Below are 15,695 nucleotides of genomic sequence, written 5' to 3'. Positions count from 1 at the left end.
GATGCAACGTCACCAGTGGGGTAATTTTTCATGTTGTCGAGAAATGATGTGCGATAAACAGCGTACAAGCCTAGACTATAGCCACCAATCAAAAACTCAGCTTAAAAATACTCAAAATAGTACAAAATGTGATCCTTCAAGAAACGTGAATGTGTGTAAATTTACACATGCACACACACACACGTACATAGCTCAAAATCAAATAATCTGATTATGACGTGCGTTTACTCGCACCAAGCTTTATTAAAGGTAGAAGCTGTCCGACATTAAGAGTTGTTGAATTTCCATAAATTGCAGATGTTTTGTACTTTTTCATGCAAAAAAAAAAAAACAACAACAATAAACGTGGAGGTGTGTTGGTTCTGGCTGTTCTGAGCGCATAGAATGGACCCGCACCAGGTACTGACATGATTAAGAACCCGTGCTGTTGAGAGAACGGGAGGAAATGATGATCATCCCAAAATGTTGCGTGCTGCAGAGCGCAGCGGCTCCATCCTCCACCTGCAGGAGCTGTAAGTTCACTAGTTAATCAGAACAAGTGTTTAGATGGACGCTGATCAGATTATGGATCATAAACCAGCCCTCTCAACCAGAACACAATTTCATTCTGATGGTAACAATTTGTTTATAAAACTTTAAGTTTTAATTTGCTGACAAGTCTTAGTGAAGGTGCTGTATGGGAGAGAGGAGCATATATCTAAACTAACTTTTCATGAATCAAGAGTCTTTATTTTTATTCTGTGACCATAGTGAAATTTAGTGAGACACTCAGAATGATAACAGCTAGACCTAAATTTAAAACACATGCAGAAAAACAAGACATAAGCATCCCTAAAGGACTCCCTCAAAAATGTAAAACCCTCAGAGGAAATAAAAAATATTAAATATCTAACAGATTTTTTGACTTTTCGTAGAACTTTTTTAAAAACGTATGGAATAAACATCTGCATATTTTTCTGGAAGAAAAATATGCATTAGGAAAAAGCAATTATTACCAAATACTGTAACAGAACACCTAAGTAGCAACTTTTATTTTGTGCGCTTATTTGCTCTGTCAGTCTAAATGTTACATTTTGGAAAAAAAGAAATGCAAATAAAAGTTGTTTTTTTTGTACAATTCATCGATTAATCATACAAAAATAATTGTCCGATTAATCGATTATTAAAATATTCGTTAGTTGCTGCCCTACTCTCATCTAAGTAATAGTTTTTCGGCCAATTATAAGAGCTCATATGAGAAAAGAAAATGAATAATACTTAACTTAAAAACTTGCACAATGCACCTTTAAGCAAGTTATTCATAAATGTGAAAGCCATTGAGCTGTAACAACGCTGCAAAGAAGGGTGGGTAAAAAAAAAGGTGCAGTACAATGCTATCAGGGACTGATAAGGTTAGGCAGACCCAATTACTTCAAAGAAAAGATGCTCACAGGTGGCTGGAAATACCCTGCAATCAACGGGTGGACTTCAGCTACAAAATATTTTGAATTTTTTTTTTTTTTTTTTTTTTAGAAAAAAATACAAAAAGACGGGGTTTAGAATGGGAGTCTGTTTCCTACAGATGCTCATTCGCGTCCTCTCCTCAGTGAAGTATCGTCACTTCAAAGGTAGATTACTTCAGCAATTAGCTCTAATCTCCTGAGTGTGTGGGAAACGAAAAAGTCAGCAGAGGCTGCAGCCACAGCAGGAAAGCAGCTGGACTGACGTGTAGAGAAAGCAATCAGGGGATCATCCAATCAGAAAAAAGTCTGAGACCATTGGAGCAATTTTTCGCATTTTTATCATTTATTAGAGTTTGTTTTTCTTTTGAAACATTGTTTTGTGTCAAAGTTTGTGTGTTAAAGGTTATCCCAACAGGTAAAAGATTAGTCTTTAGAAATATTTGCTCTGTGATTTCAGATGTAAATGTATCTGAGGTAAAGGAGAATAAAACACAATTGTAAAATGTTATTTTTTTTAAAATGTGTCACAATTCTTATTTTAACCCACATCAGTCCAGACTATGGAATGCAATTATTTTTTGGACTCACAACAAGGGGCTGACATTACGGACAGCATTTCAAATGATACGGCTGTATATAATCTTAAATAATTAGCAATGGGATCAAACTAATTAACTATTTCCACTATCATTGAGGTGTTTAAAGGGAAAATCAGAAAAAGCACAAAGATGCAGCAGCTATTTAAAAGGGAACCTATAAATCCAGTCCATGCAGTCTGGGAGCGAGAGCAAAGCTTTCAGTAGATAACAGGAAGGCTTTAAACACAGAAACATTGCTCTGTTTTATCTAGGCATGTAACAAGACCTGATTGTACGAGATCTTGAGATCATAAAACATCAAAATGTTTCTCTTTGATAATGTTACGCTCTCACCAACATTAGCCAGTTGGATTCAGTAACCTTTGCCTAATGAAGTTATAAAAGAAGATGCCCCAACTACCCTTAAAACTGCTCTTGTGGGTTTCCAGTAGAGACGACAAATTGCGACTAACCAGCAGGCAACGCAAAAAAGTCCCACTTAATTATAATGAATGCTTGAAAAAAGACAAATACTCAGATTTTTTTGTATTTTATTCTAGCATCTTAAAGAGATTCATTCATAGAAAAAACAAACATTGCTGTATGCGCCGTTTTTACCATTCAAATGTCATAGAAACTAGAAAAAAATACTCAGAAATCAGGTAATCTTTTCCGAGTTTATTTACGCAGACTCTAAAGAGTCTAGTTGGTGGAGTCTATTACAGCTGCGAGAAAACAAAGCCAACCAAACTGGAAAGGATTGCGAAACAAAGCAAAAACTGCAACGTTTGATCATTAGCTTTTAACTTACATTAAGTAAAACACGTTGAGGAAATGAGACGTCCTGAGCTAAGTGTTTGACCGTGTGGGCGAAGATAAATAAAGGGAAACATGTGGTGCAAAAGAAAGACTAGAGGCCATGAAAAGAGGAATTAAAAAAAGCTCGCCATGTGAAGCACATTAGTTTAAAAAAAAAAAAAACATCTCTGAGGAAATGTTTAGCCCTGGTTCTTTATGATGACTAAGAGTTTGAAACGGGACGCTGATGAGTACAACACGCCAGACAGAGAAGTTGATTCATTTAAAAATACATTTTTTTTTATTTAGAATAATTGGATGCAGATGTTGGAAATTATTAAAGGCTTTGCCATTTTTTTTTTTTGATTCTTCTACTTGTATCTCAACGAAATCTTCACGGCAGGATGATCTTCAACATCCTTGGAAAGCATAAGTGAAGTTAAGCTGGTTTTGGGGTCAACATCCACATAGAACTGCAATATTTTTAGCAGGCGACTGCAGCTCTCTCAACGTCAATGGCCACGGACAAAAATCAGACGAGGCTTTGGATTATTAATAGAACTAGAAAACGCTGTTCCTGCGTAACAGCGAGTGAGAATGCTAATCTGCAGAATGATTGAGCAGAAGAGGCAGAAGAGTAAAAGTAGCTGAAAACCATTGAAATCAGATTTAAAGAATTTGAAAAAAAAATGAAGAATTTGAAGGGATTTGAAAAAAATTGAAGAATTAGAAGAAAGAAGAAAGAAGAAAGAAGAATGTGAAAAATTTGATTAATTTGAAGGAATTTGAAGAATTTGAAAAATTTTGAAGGAATTTGAAAAATTTGAAGGAGTTTGAAAAATTTCAAGGAATTTGAAGAATGTGAAAAAATGTGAAGCAATGGGAAAAATTTGAAGAATTAGAACAATTACAACAATTAGAAGAATAGAAGGAATTGGAAGAAGGTGAAGAATTTGAAGGAATTTGTATCAATTTGCATTGCTTTCAACGGGAACAGCCAAAAAAAAAAATAAAAAAAAATTACACAAAAAGTGAAATATTTTGAAAAGTGTAAAAGTTAGCAAAACCATAAGATATAGCAGTCATGCCGGGAACATTTTGATACCAAAATTGTTGAAATTGGTTGAAGTATGTGGGAGTAGTTAGAAGCTGACGGAATAATAATAATAAAGAAAAACAGTGAGAATGCTGTATAACATTCTCACTGATAAATTACTTGGCTACAAAAATCAGACTAAACACAGAAACGACACATTATTCTACAACAGGGACTTAATGACTTGCCTTACAGCAGAAGGTGCCTCTGCTGGAGCTTTGTTGGCAGCTAGCTACCGACCGGTTTGCTCTGCGTTCAGACGGGAGGTCGTCCAACAGGTTTGGCCTGATGGGAGACTTCAAGGCTCTACAAACTAATGCTCCAAAGCCAGCTGATCTCCAATAATTAGAATCGGGCGGAAAAAGTCTGGCTTCCATTAGGAAGACAAATGTAAAGCAGATTTTTTACATTGTCTATTTACTAGTACGCTAAATAAAAACTTAAAGATGGAGAGAAAAGTTGTCCTGGCGGGGAGACGAGCCTCCGGAACGAGACAAACCAATGTCATCAGCAACAGAAATGTTTAGTTTGTTTTATACAAAGACAAATTATTTCAAATCCCCAATAGAGATGTGTAAAAGGCAGTAGCATAATCCCACATAATCTCTAAGTATATTCATTAAATTTGGAGAAACAAAAGGCAAACAATCCCAGACAATCCCTTAAAACCAACGTCGCTGAAGCCGCTTTATCTTTATTTTACCATTTTAAGTCGATCAGAGTTTCTAGGATGACTTTCTGTTTCCCTGGGGTGTAAACATGACACGACGCAGAGTCCCATTTATCTTAGTAGCAGGAAACAAGGAGGCAGGTTTATCTCTCCAGAGCTCACCGATGGAGAACTGTCACCAACAAGTCATAACTACCTACAGTCACCAACACCACAGGCAAACTGGCTGGCTGTTTGCCAAAAATGTATATGTTTTTCTAAATCACCACAAAAATAAACTGGTGGACTTTGACTGAAAACGCGTTTTGGTCCGATCAGACCAGGATATTAGTGGTTATTTGGTGTGAAAGAAAGCCCTCATGCCTACTGGTTTTAAATGTGGACCCGAATGTGGATACGAATGAAAAAATTTAATTTCCTCCCCAGACAAGGACAGTTTAAAAATAAATGTGGTGACCTCAATCAGTGAAGTACAAATGGGTTCTCCCTGGGTTTTTCCAGCAGGATATTGATCCAAAACAAATGACCAAATCGACACAGAAGTTCAACAGATGGAAAAAAGAAAATTTTATTGAACCTTCTCCCATGATTATCTCAGTGGCCAGACCTCCATCCTACAGAGAAGCTGCAGGATGAGATGAAAGGAAAAGAGCAGAAGAGAGGACCTTGTGAAATATTATAATGTGTATTAACAGCAGGGGCACCGACTTACTTTAACTTCATATAATAAATATTAAAAAAATTAATTATTAACCAATGACAAAAGGAGTCACTGGAGCTCCGATGCTGTTCCTTTAGCCATTCTTTCCCACATTTCTTTGGGACCTCTCCGCCCCCCAAAATACGCTCTGATCCGCAATTGCTTTTTGCCTTCTTCAAATAAGGTTCCTCGCAAATGAAGAAGAAGGGGGGGGGGGAGGGGGGTCTGAAACAACAAAGCTGGAGGATGCAAACCACTTCCACTGAGTGAAACGACCGAGCTCTGGTGCCGTGACGTAGATCCTGTGATTGTTAAAAAACTAACAGTGGCGGTGTGCAGGGATCATTGGGGGGGGGGGGGGGGGGGGGGGTGACCCACCGTGGGGGGTGACCCACCGTGGAAACAACCGTCCGTTAAGACCCACGACAACGCCATCGGCATCCACAAGATGAAGTCATTACTTCAACATAAACGCTTTCGAGGGAATTTCTCTTTGCTGTAGTAATGACCGAACATTAGGGATAATCTCACAGAGGGCGTCGCTCCCCCATTGATTTGACGTCACTGACATGCTGCAGGAAGGAAGCAGCAAGGGGAGGGGGGGGGCACACATTGTCAGGATCTACGACAACAATGGGAGAGTGAAGGATTCTGAAAAGTTTTTGTGTTTTTCAGCTAAAACCCAACACTGTTAAACATGAGATACATCAAAAGGTCCCCCATAAAGGCCTAAAGTAGACGCCAACTTCAAGTTCATAACTACTCAACCATAGCAGTGTAGGACATGTTCTGGTGTCAATGAACAACAGGATCACTAAAGGGGCAACTATGAGAGGAGGGACATTCTCCCCATGCTTGTTTTTTGTATATAACCGATGCACCTTGTCCTACTTTTGACACCTTGTTCTGATTATTGATTACTGAGCGGATGTGACATGTGAATTTCTCCAATGTGAGATCAATAAAGCCTATCTTATCTTTTTGGCCAGGGTCAGTGTCCCTACTGGTAGCGTGACGCGACACCTGGACCCTGAGAGGTTCCTCCGGTAGTCCACCTCCACCAGGACGGCTCATCAATACGAGCCGTCGCCAGAAGGTTTGCTGTGTCTCCTGCTACGGTCTCAGGACCATGGAGGAGATTCTAGGAGACAGGCATTTGCCCAAGGAGAGCTGGAGAGGACCGTCAGACGTTGGTAACTCATCAGCAGGACTGCTATCTGCTCCTTTGTGTACGGAGGAAGAGGATATGCCCGGCCAGAGCCCTACAAAGTGACCTCCAGGGGCCAAACGGACTTCATGAAGGTGCTCTGAGGGCTTGACATCCTCTAGTAGGCGCTGTGTTTCACTGCCAGGCACCGTGGAGCTTGACTGGCATTTACCAGACAACACCAGGGTCTCAGGTTCAGCAGTAGAGCCCCTTTCTTTTCAGGGCTGGTTCTCTCTGAGCTCATGTGAAAAGATCTGGAGAAGCTGAGGCGAACGTTATGCTGCCTGCAACGTTGTTCAGGGAGGATGGGTTTGGTGGTGGGTCGGCGTTGGTCTCGGGGAGGCGTCTCCCTGGAGGGTCACACAGACCTCTAGAGGATACATGATGGAACCCTGACAGCCATTTGGTATCTAGATGAGATCCTTAGAGCCATTGTTGGACCCCTGGGTCCAACAATGGGATTGTGCTTATGGGAGGAGATGCATAGGGACACCCTCCATCATCTCATAAGGAGCGCGCCCTGATGTAGCCTCGTGAGACCATCCTGATCTCACGAGCTTTAAAGGTTTCACTCGCAGATCAGTCTGGCTACTTTCCGTTAAAGAAAATTTGGAGCCGTTCACCAAACGAACGTCCAATCAGCGTTGGCTTTGAGGCGGGTTGAGGTGTGACGCAACGGGAAGCGCGTCAGTTCAGTCTAAAGAACATGGCGGCTTCAGCCGATGAAACTAGCGTTAGCGTGGCTATCGAGCAAGTTTTATCGGAATTACAGAGTATTTCTCTGCTGAGCTAACGAGCCTTTACCTGCAGCAGCAAGAGTAGCTTGGCTTGTGGTTGTGTTTTCGTCGTCGCTCGTAACAGAGTGACGACGAATCTGATTGGTTCATTTGGCCCGTCTATCACCAACATAGGCCAATCAGCTAACCAGTATTTTCGCCCCTTCCCAAAATTACTTCAACGGAAGGTTTCCAGATGGATATGCGGAGCAAATCTATCTGGCGGACTCAGGTTAGCCCTGATGTTCCTAGACATGCATGCAGCATGTGGAGGCCGTACCATCTACTGAGAACCATTTTAAGTTCCTGTAATCACATTTCAGCAAATTCAGCTAACCTGCTGCTGCATCATTTCTTCAGTTTCACTTTGCTTGTGACTTCAGAGTAAGCCCTTCTGTGGGTTGATCATTTTTTATTTTCCTCAAATCAGTGTTGTAGTCAAGTCACTATGCCTCGAGTACGAGTCCAGGTTCGAGTCTCCAGTGTTCAAGTCCGAGTCAAGTCCAAGTCATTAAAAAAAATTCCAAGTCGAGTCTGAGTTAAGTCACTATTGATCCAAGTTGAGTCCAAGTTCCGCACTAAAGTAAGCATAGCCTACATGTTTTTAAACTAAAAAAACACTCCACCACATTGCACTAATAATTTAGATATTAAAATCATACGCCAAATAATATTCTAATGACATATTAAAATTATAGCCTAATGATATAAAAAAAAAAAGTTGAGTCTTTTTCTCAATTTCCGAGTCAGAATGATCTGAATGTAGGAGTCCGAGTCCAAGTTCGAGTCATCAGTGCTCAAGTCCAAGTCAAGTCACGAGTCTCTAAATTTAGCTAATGACTCGGACTCGAGTTCTACAACAAGGCCTCAAATGATGCGGCATCTATTTGGTGCAGGGATCAATGAAAAGGGTGGCAGAATTAAGGAGAAAAAAGGAAAAAAGGGAAAAACTGAGGGAAAGATGAATGGACAGACAGGTTAAAGGAGGGAAAGATGGAGAGGTGGATGATTAACAGACAGGAGAAGAGATGCAAAGGTCTGAGTGGATGGTTGGAGTGACCCAAGAAGAGATAAATGAAAGCATGCTGGATAGATTAAAGGAGATGCATGGACAGACTGAAGGATGGATGAACAAATGGAAAGATGGATGGGGGAGAGAGAGAGAGAGAGAGAGAATGTGGAGGATTAAAAAGGGATATTTTATATATATATATTTTATAAAAACTAATATAAAAGCTGCTGATGGAAGAATCTTATGCAGAAAAGAAAAAGAAATAATCAAACAGACAAAGCAGGGACTTAAATCTGGGAAACCAAACCTTTTCCATCCCTCCCAGACTTGGGAAAATACTCCACGCTTTCCCAGACGTCTCAGTCCGGTAGAGACCCGGTTGTTAGCTGGATGAGAATGATTTCACGGGATTGGTCCCTGCTGCAGTTCCTGAGCTTCACATCCACACAGCATCAACTGTACGTGAAAACTATGTTGTGGACATACTGGCTTCAGTTGGGATGGAAAGTTGTCAAATATGTCAAACGTTTGCTCCCTATACATGTGGAGAGCGAAGCCGCAGCGCTCTGGAAAACGTTTCAGGCATCATACTTGAAGGGGAGCCAACGGCGCTCATGAGCCCCAAGTGGGAAACTAGGCTACAAGAGTTTACTGCCAAAAGTGCTGATTTTCTTCTCTTTTCTTTTCTTTTTTTAAGATGAGAGCGCGATCTATGACCGAAGAAAACTTCTCCACTAAAGTAATGATGAGAGTCTGTTAAAAAAAAAAAGAGAAAAAGACAGATGCGGGTGTGCCAAATTACCACTTAAAAAAAAACATCCACATTTCAGGGCTCCATATTCTCTCTGGCACGAAGTTGAAAGTAAACACCAAAATGGAAACAGATGTTAAGCTAGCCGGAGTCGCTCTACGCTGCTTCGATCATCCATCCTCTCCGTCTCTGCTACGCTCTTCTTTCCTGGCCAAACGTAACTAGTTTGGGGGGATGCTGGGAAAAAAAATGTGAGGAAAGCAGCGGGGGGTGGTCGAAGCTAAAAACTGTGTTGTCTGATAGCTACAGAACTAGTTTATGTTGACTGGCGGCTCCTAAAAAGATCAAAGGGTAATGAAAATACATGGGGGGGGGGGGGGAGCAGGGCCTCAAGGGAAGAATAATAATATTACTAATAATAATTTCAGACTGCAAAGTGTTAAAATTATTCAAATTCTGGGTATGAAGAGCTTCTACGACCAACATATTTAACAGGAAGTAGTTATTGGATACTTTGTCCATAATTAAGCATCCTGATGAGAACACCGCAAATCACGATCTACATATGAAGCTTTGATACAAGCAAGTACACGTGTAGACTTGCTCCGACATAAAAAGAACATCTAAAAAGAAACAGCAACAAAACTTTAAAAAAATCCCAAATATAGACAAGATACAGAGGCAGGCATGGTATGGCAGGACAAGGTTTTGGGTAAACAGGCTTATTTTAAAAGTGAAAGTAGAAACTATTGAATCCATTTTTATTTTATTTTTTTATTTAGACAGAATTGATTGTGTGGTTGAAAAGTTTTAGTATGATCAAAGTAACAGTAGAAATATAAAGTCTAGCAATGCAAAGCAACTCCAATTAAGACTAAATACAAGGGTCCAGAAGTAGTCACACCTCTGGCATTATTAGAATTTAACATTTCATTTAATCAAGAACTTTATTTGTGACAGGAAATATAACTGGTATATCTTAATACAAAATAAAAAATAAAAACATTTTTTTCAATTTTGAAAACAAAAAAAAAAATCATTACATTTATCTGCATTTTTATTTACATCTTATTGAAACTGGCATGTTCAAAATTATTTATGGCATTCTCAATAATCAATAGGAAAGTCTTCATTTTAATTAAAGCAGTCAGAAACTTAATTTTTTTATGCTTCTGCTGCGTTTTTGATAATTTATCTTTGTTGATGAGCTCCAGGTCTTTGAGGCTGGAAGGCCTCGTTGCCATCACCCTAATCTTTAGTTCCCTCCACTGATCCAAGCCAGGATTCTCGCTGGGCTGCTTTGAAACCCTAATATTACTTCCAGTCAGAGGAAAAGCAGGTAAAAATCAAAAGATTAAATTAAACCTAAATCTACGGGGGATGAGGGGTGGGCCATATGGACTTTAAATCATATCGTGATATATTGTGGTTTTGTTGTGATAACGATAAAAGTGATGATAAAAGACTGTTTACAGCTTCTTGCAGTCTTTTTCAGGTAACTATGTGGCTTTGACTGCAGGTCAATTATGGCCCAATAAGCACAAATACCGTCCTTAAAAAAAAAAAAAAAACATTTGAAAATTAAATATTGAAAAAATTCAAAATATGTTTCATCAGGACACTGTTCACATAAAGAAGTGTGATTTTTTTAATACCCAACTGCACATAGTAACTGCTTTTAATTATATTTTTGGATTTATTGAAATTAATTGATACTCTCAATAAAACAACAGTGGATAAAATAGCAGAAATAACAATCCAAAGCAGTTTTGGGGGTTTTCAGAAACCACTAGTTGGAATTTACCGTTATCAAGATAAAACCAAATTCGTATCATAAGACGTTTTTCACGATAACGATAAAACGATCCGATAAAAGGCCCAGCCCTACCGCGGATATTAATAATTTTGAGCTTAGCTGTACCTTTAAACAACAGGGCCAGCATAAAGCAATCAGCCTGATCTTAAGGACAATAATTGGTCAGTATAATTTAACAGAAAGCCTTTGTATCCGACTCTACATCCACGGTGGTTGAACAGATATTGAAGCTTAGCCAACGCGTACTAGGACACGATCATGGAGGCTGGCTCTTTAAAAGAACGGAAACATGTTCCAGTATGTGCGGACGAATCCATTCCAATGCAATGAAACTTAATTTGTCCCTGAGGGGTAATTTGAAGGCACAGCGGAGCAGCACAAACATAACATGCACAGTGATTAACACAACTGACAATGACGAGAGACCTAAACGATTGTCTGTTAGATTCATAAATAAAACATTTAAATATTAGTTCTATGTTTTTTTTTTATAGATAAGATAGGCTTTATTGATCTCACAATGGAGAAATTCACTTCCCACATCGGCTCATACAAGAAGGTGCAGAGTAGGAAAGGTGCATTCAGTTATATACAGTGAATCTTCATATATATAATGGATCAAAAGAATAGGCATAAGGTGTCTTATTTACATTCATAGTGATCTCTATCTATCTATCTATCTATCTATCTATCTATCTATCTATCTATCTATCTATCTAGATAGATAGATAGATAGATAGATAGATAGATAGATAGATAGATAGATAGATAGATAGATAGATAGATAGATAGATAGATAGATAGATAGATAGATAGATAGATAGATAGATAGATAGATAGATAGATAGATAGATAGATAGATAGATAGATAGATACAAAAGAGCTGTTTTAATTGTAAGGTTTACATAGCTGAGGGTGTCATTTCTTAAAGCTAAAACTAATGTTTGGAGGCGTCCTTAACTCAATACTTGCTTTAGGTCTGTAAAGTGATAACTTCTTTTTTATTATTATTATTATTCTTTGATCTCGTAACCAAAAACTTCGATTTTATTAGAAAAATCATATTTTTCAGACTACTGCATCAGAAATTTAACCAAACATTCATTTCCAGCTTAGACGCCGACTCTGCAAAACAGAGTTCCTATTTTAATAATCGTCAAGATCAGTGGTGCAGTTTCCTCACTTCCTAAATACCCTAATCCCCCCCCCCCCCACACTGTTCATCTGTGTGTTAGGGCAGAGCAAACCCAGCGTTTGCTCGTTACTTGTGCACACTGGTCTTAACGGGATCCAGGGATGCTGCAGACGTGGGGATCATTATCGAGAGCGTCCTTGCCTTGTTTTCTGAAACGGCAGCCGGCTCTCTCCAAGCGGGTTCTGCTCTGACTCAGCTCCTCTGGTGCTCAGAACCGAGCTAAAATTAGCTCCGTGTGTTGATGTTAAGAAGACACGGGCTTTAAAGGCACCATCTTGCACTAACAAGCACAACCATCTGTCCCAGTTTAGAGAGTTTTGGCTGCATCGTATCGCTTCTTATATGCATTGCATTATGTTCTGCTCAGCTTTAAGGCAACACCACGGTGTGGGAAGTCCCCCCCAACCCCTTCCCCACCCTATTTTCCAGCCCCCCCCCTGACATGATCTTCTGATTTTAAAAAAAGAATGGAAACTTTCTAACATCTGTTCCTCGTTTGGTTGGGGGAGGATGTTCCAGCGATGGAGTGTGAGAGACAGGAAGAAGGGAGATGCTTTCTCAAAACACTGAGGAACCCAACGCAACCCGGGGGGCTGAGGGGGGGGAAGGGTTGGGTGAGGACAAACATTAAATCGACACCTTCTACAGGGCTGACAAAGCGAAAGGTGATATTTGAGATACAGTGTGTGGTTTGGAAAGATTAAAAAAAAAGAAAATAATCCCCAACAAAAACACCTAACCAGCATAGGAGTTCAAGAACGAAATTAGCCTGTAAAATAACCCACAGATGTCTTTGATAAACAAGTTTGACAATATTATTATTAAACAAACTGGACAGATTAATTGAGCTGAAATAAAATTACCAATGATAAGATAGATAGATAGATAGATAGATAGATAGATAGATAGATAGATAGATAGATAGATAGATAGATAGATAGATAGATAGATAGATAGATAGATATCAATGAACCGATCAGGCTGATCCAGGCCAATACCAATTTCAGATTTTTTTTGGCTTGCCAACTCTCACCTGGACTAATTCCAGTTTTTCTTCACTCGTTCTATCGGTGGACAGAGACACTATGTTGCTGTTTCAGGAAAATGATGTGACTGACAGTCTTTAGCAGACTGTTTGAGTCCAAAAAAAACCCTCCACGACTATCCTCATTCGTGCGTCACATGCCAAGTGCCTATCTAAACTTATCTAAAAAAAAAAAAAAAAAAAAGCAGAGGTACGGCAATCTGGAGATCCCAGTTTGATCAGATCGATGATCAGCAGGTCAACATTTGGAAACTAAAAAAATAAATAATCTGAACAGCTTGGATGGCCTTTTCAAAGTTTAATTAAAAGAATATGATTATGTATGTACATTTGTACATACATACATGTATGTACAAATGTATACAATGTATATGCACACACACACACACATATATATATATATATATATATATATATATATATATATATATATATATATATATATATATATATATATATATAGACCACTATGAATGTAAATAAGACATCATATGCCCATTCCTATTTCTTTTTTTTTTTTTTTTTGTATTTTTGGGTATTCTTTTTGATCCATTGTATATATGAAGATTCACTGTATATAACTGAATGCACCTTCCCTACTCTGCACCTTCTTGTATGAGCCGATGTGACAAGTGAATTTCTCCATTGTGAGATCATTAAAGGCTATCTTATCTTATCTTAAAACGTTCACCGCATATGATGCATAAATGCAATCCCTCTACTAATGAACCTGCAGATTAAAGATGCACTTTTCTGAAAAGGATAATATTGACTGTTTAACGCTTTCCATTGAAAGAGTTAAACGTTAAATGTTTTTTTTTTTTAAGTAAAAAGGCAGCATAAGGGAATTGCTTTAAAAGGTGGGACTGCGCCCATTATTAAGCTATAATAAACAGCTCCTTTAACTTGTGGTCTTTCTGATCTGAGCGGGTGAAACTGTGCCAGATCAGCATGGATTATAGCGTAGTGTCGTGGCTGTTGATGCAGAGCCACGTTTAATGTCAATGTTCCCAGTCTCTACATAATTTAGGCAGAGAACCATTCAGCCCACTGGGTGCCAGCTCGGTTCCTCTGCCCCACCACCACCACCAGCCATCCCAGTCTGGATCCGGCTTTCTTAAGGGGACAAAAATAGCAGCGCAGCAGGCAACAAACAGCAATCTCCTTACTGCTGATCATCGCTCCCCCCTCTCCTCCTCTGCGTAAACAAATTCCCATTTTAAAACGGAAACGATCGTCACTCACCTAAAGCGTGGGGAGTCCTTCAGACATTCCTCAAAGTCCACGGTGATTTTCATGTTTGCCGCGGTGAAGTGAGCACCGCTCTTTGTGCTCGGTTCACAGGCGGTAATCCGAGCCCAGCGTTTTCCGGCTAATTAGCTTGTTCGCTAGCCTTTCGGTTCCTCCGTCGGACCAGCTGGCTCCGCTCGGTCACCGCTCCGCTAAGCCAGCTAGCCTCAGAGGCCAGCAGCTACCACCAAGAAGTGGCCGGACGGCGCTCATACACGGCGCTTTTTTTCTTTGTGTATGAGTCCACACAAAAGAAGAAGAAGACAGAAAAATAAATAAAACCCGTCCCTAAACTGTCCCGGAGGCAGAGGTCAGCACTGGAAGCGGAAAGTGTCGTCCAGTGCCTCTATCATAGCAGTCAGCGGGGGGAGAGGAGCGTTTCTCCAACAGATCCACACACAAAGATCGTCTATGTGTGAGAGACTGCTCACCGACCGGGGATATGGGCCAAGAAGAACACACAACCATCAACCCTATTTTCATTAAAAACTAGCATTGTTAATGTTAATCTACATTAGTGTTATCTTTAAATAAACATAATTAAGGTGCTCTGCGGTCAATGTGAAAGATTTCCAGCTATATTTATATGTAGTATTTCGTGTGCCGGCGTGACAACCGTTTACGTTCGTTACGCAAAGCAGTACGATTCCTGTGTTGCTATAATCTTTGAAATGCAACATAACCGCCGGAACTCTTGTATAAAGCGGTGTTTGCACAAACGGGAAGGCAAAATTCAAACATCTCATAGCGAGAGAGAGAGAACTATTTCTTGGACCAGCGATTAAGAATTAAAGTTGGAGTGATACGTCTGTCTCTAAATACACAATCTTTGTGTCAGTTGACAGGAGCTTCCTGATCCTTAAGAATTGACCCAGGACCCGCTATCAAGATACTCCCCCATCTGCGTCTGTGTGCTTCTGTGCTCTGACAAACGATAAAACCACGGCATAAAGACTTTTGGACGTTCTGGTTAAAACTAAGTGCCACGTTATTTGTGTTTAATAGGACGCTTTCGTTCTTGGATGTAATCAAGTCCACGCTTATCCCATGTTGGACCAGAAGGAACCCTGGGACGAGATAGTGTAAGAGCGCCATCTGGTGGTAAAGGCTACATTAGCAACAGCGCAGTAAACGCTGCTGAACTACTTACAGTAAAAACTGCACGACTGTCACTACAAATTATGGCATTTTCTATGTTTTTAGACTTCTGTTTAAACAGGCCAGATCTTTTTGGGGGTGGGTGGTCATAATTTCAAACAAACCCCCCCCCCAAAACATGCCTTTAAGAATAGATGCTTTGCTCATTTCTATATCGTCTC

At 39.7% G+C, this 15,695-nt stretch overlaps 1 protein-coding gene across 6 annotated transcripts in view; it reads right to left on the bottom strand.

Annotated features, from left to right (window-relative positions):
• The window catches only part of LOC105928645 (arf-GAP with coiled-coil, ANK repeat and PH domain-containing protein 2), a 71,084-nt gene extending 56,308 nt beyond the window's left edge, over nucleotides 1-14,776 (bottom strand). For 4 of the 6 annotated variants that reach the window (XM_012866006.3, XM_012866003.3, XM_012866005.3 and 1 more), the window contains exon 1: nucleotides 14,332-14,775. In XM_012866006.3, coding sequence (XP_012721460.1) covers nucleotides 14,332-14,384 — 53 coding nt within the window. In that variant the 5' untranslated portion in view covers nucleotides 14,385-14,775. Of the gene's footprint in view, nucleotides 1-14,331 lie in introns of all 6 variants that reach the window. The other 2 variants (XM_036141091.1, XM_012866002.3) reach the window with 2 other exon arrangements.
• Between the last annotated feature and the right edge of the window lie 919 nt (nucleotides 14,777-15,695).

Source organism: Fundulus heteroclitus, chromosome 9 (assembly GCF_011125445.2).
Source record: "Fundulus heteroclitus isolate FHET01 chromosome 9, MU-UCD_Fhet_4.1, whole genome shotgun sequence".
Lineage (NCBI taxonomy): Eukaryota > Metazoa > Chordata > Actinopteri > Cyprinodontiformes > Fundulidae > Fundulus > Fundulus heteroclitus.
The sequence above is the reverse complement of the archived record's forward strand: the minus strand, read 5'-3'. Positions and strand labels throughout refer to the sequence as shown.